At 39.7% G+C, this 8,918-nt stretch overlaps 2 protein-coding genes across 2 annotated transcripts; both read left to right on the forward strand.

Moving 5' to 3' along the window:
- Positions 1-605: 605 nt before the first annotated feature.
- LOC131804173 (uncharacterized) lies at positions 606-3,596 on the forward strand. Its single transcript, XM_059126656.1, has one exon. It carries the CDS (start codon positions 606-608, stop codon positions 3,594-3,596), a length of 2,991 nt encoding a protein of 996 aa, XP_058982639.1.
- Positions 3,597-5,846: 2,250 nt separating this feature from the next.
- On the forward strand, positions 5,847-7,097 carry LOC131804174 (uncharacterized). Its single transcript, XM_059126657.1, has one exon. It carries the CDS (start codon positions 5,847-5,849, stop codon positions 7,095-7,097), a length of 1,251 nt encoding a protein of 416 aa, XP_058982640.1.
- The last annotated feature ends 1,821 nt before the right edge of the window (positions 7,098-8,918 follow it).

Genomic DNA, 8,918 nt, shown 5'->3' on the forward strand with positions numbered 1-8,918 from the left:
TTACAATTAATTTATATCAGCATTTATCAATAGCATTTTTTAATTAATTATGTTAAGAAATTATGTATATAAAGACAGCCAGAAATAAAGAAAATTCAGTCGTCTTTTGTAGTGACTAAACTAAGAGTTTTAATTACTATCTAGGCGGCCTCCTTCAAGTTCATGTGCTTGGAAGGAAATTAATTTGGATACTAAGTGTCAGTTCAAATTTATGTGTTTGAACTGAATCGCACTAGATCCTACTATCATAACATTTTTTGGTGACCCCGATCAAAACATTTTTTTTGGAGGCCCCGGCGAGATCGTTTACACACATCCTTTTGCCCCACAAGTGGTAAAGGATTTGAATCGTAAGACGTGATCGTTTACACACATCCTTTTGCCCCACAAGTGGTAAAGGATTTGAATCGTAAGACGTGATCCTGACGATAACTAAACCGAAACATTTTTTGGTGACGTTATCCACAAGGTGTGAGGATGTAACGCACGCGTACCAATTTCAAAAACCCCCTTTTGGAGCTCTGGAGGAAAACCAGGAGGAAATTGCCTGTAACTAATCATCATACAACAACTGCTGCTACTCGCTGATAAATCAACAAACAATAATGGCAAACGTTCAAGAGCTTATTTCTCAGCAAGAAGAAAGAGGCAGCAATTTCGAAAAATTCGTCTCTACTATAAAGAAGGCACCTCTTGAAAGGAGAACGGAAGAGTTCTACAAGAGCAAACTTGATGAACTAAGGCTGTTATGGCAGAATTTTGAGAAGGCAGAAAACAGAATTCGCGATGATCCATCATTGTCAGAGGATGATCCGTATATTGCTCGGAATCTATATAGAACGATTGGAGAGAAGTTCAGCTCAACAATGGAATATATAGACGCGGAAATAAAGAAACTGAGGTCAGCCAAAAGTAAGCCAGTTCCCACCTTGAGAGAGAAATCGACTGAAGTTGTCGCAGGAGACAAAATACCTTCCCGTGTTGATGGGCTTGTTAGAATGATAAATGCTCGAATGAGTGCCCTTAGTCGTCACTTGCAAGGCTTGGGTACAATCGAAGCGGAACAGCCGAAGCAATTTTATAGCATCAAAGAAGATACTATAAAAAAGCTATGGAATCAAATAACGGAGCTCTACGATGAAATATTGCAGCAGATTGAAGATCCATCGAAAATTGGATTAAGTCAAGAAAACTACGATATGCTGGAAGATTCGGTACAAGACAACTTAATAAAACTAGCAGTCTTGAAAGACAAATGCAGCGAAACCGTGACCATTGCATCTCAATTAGGGAGTGACATTATAGCACACAGTTCACTCCCACTACCAAAGGTAACAATTCCTCAATTCAATGGGGATTGTTTGAAGTGGCGTCAGTTCTATGAACTTTTCTTGGAGATGGTAGACAAACAGTCTCTTCCAAGTGTTCAAAAAATGTGGTATCTCAAAACCAATTTGTCTGGCGAGGCTGGCAAACTAATCAGTCATCTATCCTTGACAGAGGATAATTACAAAACGGCATGGATGTTGCTGCAAGAACGTTATAACAATAAGCGGGTTCTTGTTTCCACTCTAGTAGAACGGATTTTGAGTCAACCAAATGGAACTTCATCAACGGCCTCCATCAAGGCTCTGCATGACACTACAAAGGAATGCATGCTAGCCCTCAACAATCTTCAAATCGACACAACGTCTTGGGATGCTCTATTGATTCAATTGATCACAAAGAAATTGGATCACGCTCTGTACATACGATTCATGCAATCACTGGCGAATCCGAAGGAAGTTCCTACTATGAAAGAGCTGTTTTCATTTTTGGAACTTCAATTCGAATCAATGGCATCGATTGGAAAAGCGGCATCTACGCACAAGGGTTCAACCAAAACTGTTTCGTCCGTAACATCAGTGGAGGATCACAGGAGTTGTAAACTATGCAAGAACGACTCCCATCCAATTTATCATTGTAAGAAGTTCTTGGTAATGACAGAAGGTGAGCGATTGAAATGGATACAGCAACATAAATTGTGTGTAAATTGTTTCAAATCGGACCATGCAGCAAAAACTTGTTTTTCTGGCAACTGCAAAATATGTAGTAATAAGCACAATACACTGCTACATTTGCCAAAAAAGTCTCAACCGTCGCCGAAGGCCTCAAATCAATCACCACCAACAAAAATCGATATCGCACCAGTTAACGTTACTGCAGTTTCTTCGGCATCAGCAGAAGATCAGAAAAATGTAATTCTAGCAACGGCTAGAGTCATCATCAAAGCGACTAACGGTATGTCAGGCGAATTTAGAGCGGTGTTAGACTCGGGTTCGCAAGTGAACATTGTGACGGAAAGACTCATACAAAAATTGTCACTTAGAACAGCAGATGCCTCTTTATCTATTTCCGGAGTCGGAAGGATTCAGAAGAAGGCTTATCATCGGGTAAACATACAAATGTTATCAAGCAATTCTGAATTTTCCACAAATTTTGAAGCATTTGTTTTGCCCACAATTATACCTCCGCAACCAAATCATGATTTGGATATGCAAAACTGGCAAATTCCCAAGAATATTAGATTAGCAGACCCTAATTTTAACGTTCAAGGAAAAATTGACATTTTACTCGGAGCTGAGTTTTACTTCAGTCTAATGCAACCAGGCACAATAAAACTAAATGGTCATCAACCCATACTCCAAAATACTGCGCTTGGCTGGATTGTAGGTGGTTTAATTCAACAATCGTCAACGGACGACACATCAGCAGCGCTAACATGCGCAATTTTTAGTGAAACATCACTGGAACAAGCTATCGAAAAATTATGGAAACTTGAGGAAGTGGAATCAACTGAAAAGGTCATGTCTCCATTAGAAACCCTTTGCGAATCTCACTTCAATCAACATGTTAAGACGGATCAGAATGGTCGTTTCATCGTCAGCTTTCCGTTTCAAGAATCTCCAACAGCATTGGGGAAATCACATGCAATGGCTTATAACCGATTTATGAGCCTTGAACGCCGACTTCTACAGAAGGAAGGTATCCGAAGTCAGTACATTAAATTTATGCGAGAATATGAACAATTAGGACACATGCAAAAGATTGACGTGTGTACCGTATCAAATCCTAAATATTTTATTCCGCATCATTGTGTTCTCAAGCCCGATAGTACAACAACAAAACTTAGGGTTGTATTTGACGCATCAGTGAAAACTTCATCAGGTCAATCGTTAAATAATCTAATGTATACAGGACCAATCGTACAAAGTGAATTGTTTTCTATTTTGCTGAGGTTTCGATTGCCAAAATTCGTCTTCACAACCAATATTGAAAAGATGTACAGGCAGATTTTAATGCATCCCGATGATCAAAGGTATCAGCTAATTATCTGGAGAGAGGATCCATCCCATCCAGTCAGTTATTACAAACTTAATACGGTCACATATGGGACACGTTCAGCCCCGTATCTGGCTACAAAATGCTTACAAAAGATTGCAAACGAGAACATGGAGCGTTATCCATTAGGCTCACAAATGCTGAAAGATAATTTTTATATGGATGACGGTCTCGGCGGTGCAGATAGCCTAAGTACAGCTATTGAAATACAATAGGAGTTAATAACAATCTTGAAACAACACGGCTTCATTCTAAGGAAATGGTCATCCAATACACCAAGATTGCTGAAGGACATACCACATAGCGATCGAGAAGTGAACCTGGATCTCAACGAATCTCAAACAATAAAGACGTTGGGATTATATTGGATGCCGCAAGCAGATCAATTTTGTGTAAAAACAAACATTGATCATAATGAAATCATATCAAAACGAGTAGTTACGTCTGAACTAGCAAAATTATTTGATCCGCTTGGCCTACTTGCACCGATTGTGGTGAAGGCAAAAATATTTATTCAGCAGCTGTGGCAACATATATTAGATTGGGACGAAGCACTACCAGAAAAACTTTGTGCCACTTGGAAAACATTTCGAAGGGAATTGGAAGGTCTCAACAACTTTAAGATACCGCGACATGTATTCTGTGGGGAGATCCCGACGAAAATCCAGTTGCATGTGTTTGCCGATGCATCGGAAAGAGCTTTTGGCGCGGCTATTTATATTCGTTTTATTGGAAAAGATGGACGAGTAGTTGTACGTCTGATCTGTGCTAAATCCAGGGTAGCTCCTTTGAAAAAACAAACTCTACCACGATTAGAGCTATGTGCCGCAGTGGTAGCAGCTCAACTGGCTACCAGGGTGAAAAATGACCTAAGGCTTCAGTATAATCCGATGTTTTTATGGACTGATTCTGAAATAGTACTCGCCTGGATAAAATCAAGGTCCAACGTATATAAGACTTTTGTGGCTAATAGGGTATCCACCATACAAAACTTAACATTGCCAGAACAATGGAACCACGTTAAGTCAAAAGAAAATCCTGCCGACATTTTATCCCGAGGACTCTCGCCAGCTGATCTTTCTAAATGCCGATTATGGTTTCATGGTCCAGTTTTTCTTCATGGAAGGGAAGAACTATGGTCGACCAAATTCTCTCCGCAAGAGGATATAACAAATAGCATGGAGTTAAAGACTGCAGCTACGACGTCAATAGTAGCTTCTGACATGCATCTAATACATATGATCGAGCACAAAAATTCATTCAGGAAGTTACAAAGAATTTTAGCATACGTGCTTAGATTCACCAGCAATGCACGTATGCAAAAGGCACACCGGCCTCAACATATAGCAGTGTCTTCCAAAGAATTAGACGACTCCCTTCGTCGAATAATTCAAGCCGTACAATCATCCGAATTTGCAGCTGATATCAACGCGTTGAAGGCTGAAAAGCAGATTAATAAGCATAGCTCGCTATGCAGTTTATCACCGTTTTTGGATGATGAAGGCATTCTTCGCGTTGGAGGAAGGTTGGAACATGCTATGCTACAAATGGATGCGGAACACCAAATGATATTGCCTTATAATGATCCTTTGGTGAAATTGCTATTTAAGACAGTTCATGAAGAAAATAAACATTGTGGAGCTCAAGCCTTGTTAAATGCAATAAGACAGCGATTCTGGCCTATAAAAGGCAAGATAACAGCAAGGTCTACCGTTCAAAGATGCATAAAATGTAATAGAGCGCGACCACAACGGTATCAACAAATAATGGGTCCAGAAGATCATGATAATGCTATAATTGACAAAGATACAACTCAAGAAATCACAATTTCCCACAAGAAAAAATCGGTAACAGATGAACATGGAAGAGATGTCATTCCGGCAAAAAGAGTGAGAATTGCAAACAGTCCTATAATACTATCAGTATTATTAACATTGTTCCTAATACCTATGGTCCTGTGCAACAATTTGAAAGTTACACAATTTCACAATGATCCAGGATTGTATTTTGAAGGGTTAGGAACAATGAAACTGAATACAGCAGAATGGAAGATGTTAGTATATTATGACTTAAAGCCCTTTGTTTCGGAAATAGAGTCATTGGCATCCGGCTTACAAACGTTGCAGCAAATGTGCCATGTAATGCATCAGCATGAGATGTGCAACATTTTTGTAAACAACCTGAAGCAGACGAAAAATGAATTACTACAAGACAAAGAATTATTCATCAACAAACGTGTAAAAAGATCTCCATTCAACATAATTGGGAATATTGCGCACTCACTTTTTGGCGTTCTTGATACGGACTATGCGGAAGAAATGTCAAAGACTATCAACCAGGCAAAAGGCGAACAGGACCACACAATCAGTCTATTGAAAAACCAGACTTCAATAATTGATTCAACTATTAATGTTATAAAAAGGGATGAGATTAACACTCATCAAAAAATACGGGAGATTTTGAAAATGATTGACAAACACAATAACGATATAGCTGAAGAATCCGCCCAATTCAACAATTCTCAACTGTTTGGACTTCTATCAACGCATTTGATGTTATCCGCAATAAAGCTACAGATAACACAGGCCGAAATCATTAATGTACTTACTGATACGCATCATGGAAAAATAAGTCCCCTGTTATTGGCTCCTCATCAATTGAAAGAAGAAATTAGTGTCATTAAGGCTAATCTTCCAATTTCACATGCCTTGCCAACATCAGGTGACAATTTGATTCAACTTTATAAGCTTATGAGTGTCAAAGGGGCAGTTACAAAATATGAAATCATTTTTGAAGTGAAGATACCCTTAGTTAACCAACAGTTTTTTGAGTTGTTCAAAATAGTTGCAGTTCCAACAATACAAAATGACACCTTAATCGCCATTCAACCAGAAACGGAATACATATCTACCGATGCACATAGAGAAGAATATATTCTTGTCAAATCAGAGGATATTTCAAGCTGTCTCAAACCAAACGATGATGAATATATTTGCAGAAATCAGCAGTCAAAGCTCAAGAAAAATGCACTTGTTAACCCTTGCGAGATCAATATCTTCTATAACCAATCAACTAGCAATTGCCGTCTTCACAAAATTACTGGAACAGCAGTTTGGAGTCAATTACATCATCAAAATAAATGGATCTTTGCTACTACAGCCGATATTGAATCTTCAATGGTATGCGGGTCTGAAACCAACCTCATCATCATTAAAAATTCCGGAATAATGGAAATTGGTCCTACCTGCGTAATTAAAAACAAATTTGTTACGATACATGGACATTTTGCAGCTTCCAGTAGTTTACATACATCCTATGTAAGATTGAAAGGCATTCAATATATAAGTCGACAAGAGGAAATTGAAAAGGTTTCAACAAATACCAATACCACCTCTTACAAGATTCATCAAGAAGAATTGGATAATATACAAAAACATTTGCATGAATCAACTCTAAAACACCTACCACAATTAATTCAATCATCAAATCAACATCATCATGCAGTTAGCTACGCATCTTTAGCTTGCTGCATTCTTATTTTACTTGGCCTGCTGAGTTGGAGGATCCACACAAAATTTAAGAAGCCATCTCAATTCATACCTACACCAGCTATAAGATCTCATCAATCAACAATCGATGTTACAATGGAGTCATTTCCACACGCATCCAACCCAGGCGCAATCATTGAACAATGTCAACGCGGCGGAGAATGTTAAAACATACATAAATATTTTTTTTTTTATTGTTCTATAAACATACTTTAGATTTAATTACCAAAACAAACAATAAATACAAAAATCAAGCACACCTACATATTTATAAGTTTTAAACTGCTTATACAGCATTATTATATCACATATTTGGACTATTTTATTGTTACAGTTAATTTTCTTTATTTTAGTTCATTGGCCATTGGTTCATTCACTTTTTGCAATGTTTTTAAGTTTCTTTAACACATTTATTTATTTTGCTTACATAGCATTTAATGTCTACTAGTAACCGACCTACATTACAATTAATTTATATCAGCATTTATCAATAGCATTTTTTAATTAATTATGTTAAGAAATTATGTATATAAAGACAGCCAGAAATAAAGAAAATTCAGTCGTCTTTTGTAGTGACTAAACTAAGAGTTTTAATTACTATCTAGGCGGCCTCCTTCAAGTTCATGTGCTTGGAAGGAAATTAATTTGGATACTAAGTGTCAGTTCAAATTTATGTGTTTGAACTGAATCGCACTAGATCCTACTATCATAACATCTCCGTTGGAGCCTTATTTAAGGTATATGGATACGGTACTACTCCTTGCGAGTAGTTGTCCGCTTATCCTAGGTTTTGACGCGAATGCATCCTCCTCTTTGTGGTTCTCCAAGATGTCCAGGCTTAACTCTGGCCATCAGAATCACGAACGAGGAGTGATGCTGAGTGAATGGGTGTTAGCGAGGGGCGTGGAGATTTTGAATGAGCCCTCGGATCTGTATACCTTTGATAGGCCCTCGGGAGTTAGCGACATTGACGTGACGGCTGCAAATGGGGCAGCAACGACTGTTTACCAATTTTGCTGGCGTGTTGTTGATGACTGGGGTGTTAGTGACCATAATCTCATTGAGCTTGTGGTCACGCCGCGGGGACGAACGCAGGGAACAGAGCGTTTCAGGGCTTGGAAGGAACGAGACGTGAACTGGGACCTATATGCGGACCGTGTTAGGGAGGCTGCTATGCCATTAGCGGACTTTAGGGCACTGACCATAGATGACCAGGTTAGCAGGTTGAACGAGTGGATGAGCGGAGTCAATGACGAGCTCCTTGGTAGACGCCGTAAGGTTAAACCAAGTAAGGTCAAATGGTGGACCCGTGAGCTAAGTCTGATGCGGAGGAGACTCAGTCGCCTTAGGAAGAGATTCCAACGGGCTAGACGTACCAATGCGGAGGACTTAGCTCAGCGTAAAACTGAGTTCCTTGCTTTCCTTAGGACGTACAAGGACGAGCTGTCTAGGAGTAAAGAAGACAATTGGAGGAGATTTATCCAGGACAATAAAGACGATCCTTGGGGTAAAGTATACCGTGTGTGCCGGCATGGTGGGTCAAGTAGTCAGGGCGACCTACAGGCATTGCGTAGCAGCTCTACGACAATGACCTCGGGGTGGGGGGAGAGCGTAGGGCTTTTGTTGGGATCATTCTTTCCCAGTTCGGAGACTCAGACATTTCCTCCGCTTGTCGATGAATTGGCTGAGCCTCCGGCAGTGGAAAGGTTAGAAGTTTCGGACAGTATCTGTCGGATTAGAAGCAGAAAGTCGCCTGGTATCGAGGGTATGACTGGTCGGATGTATAAAGCCATCTGGAAGGTCATGCCTGAGTATATCGAGTCAGTGTTTAGCCGCTGCATGAGCCAAGGGTACTTTCCGCGTGCGTGGAAGATTGCTAGAGTGGTGGTGCTACTTAAGTCGCCAGATAGAGTAAGGAGTGATCCTCGCTCGTATCGGGGCATTAGTCTGCTTCCAGTTCTTGGAAAAGTACTGGGGAGGATTATGGTG

Source organism: Musca domestica, unplaced genomic scaffold (assembly GCF_030504385.1).
Source record: "Musca domestica strain aabys unplaced genomic scaffold, Musca_domestica.polishedcontigs.V.1.1 4, whole genome shotgun sequence".
NCBI classification, from domain to species: domain Eukaryota; kingdom Metazoa; phylum Arthropoda; class Insecta; order Diptera; family Muscidae; genus Musca; species Musca domestica.

Bases quoted from the DNA above. Each gene is read 5' to 3' on its own strand.
- LOC131804173 (XM_059126656.1), top strand. From the start codon at position 606: ATGGCAAACGTTCAAGAGCTTATTTCTCAGCAAGAAGAAAGAGGCAGC.
- LOC131804174 (XM_059126657.1), top strand. From the start codon at position 5,847: ATGATTGACAAACACAATAACGATATAGCTGAAGAATCCGCCCAATTC.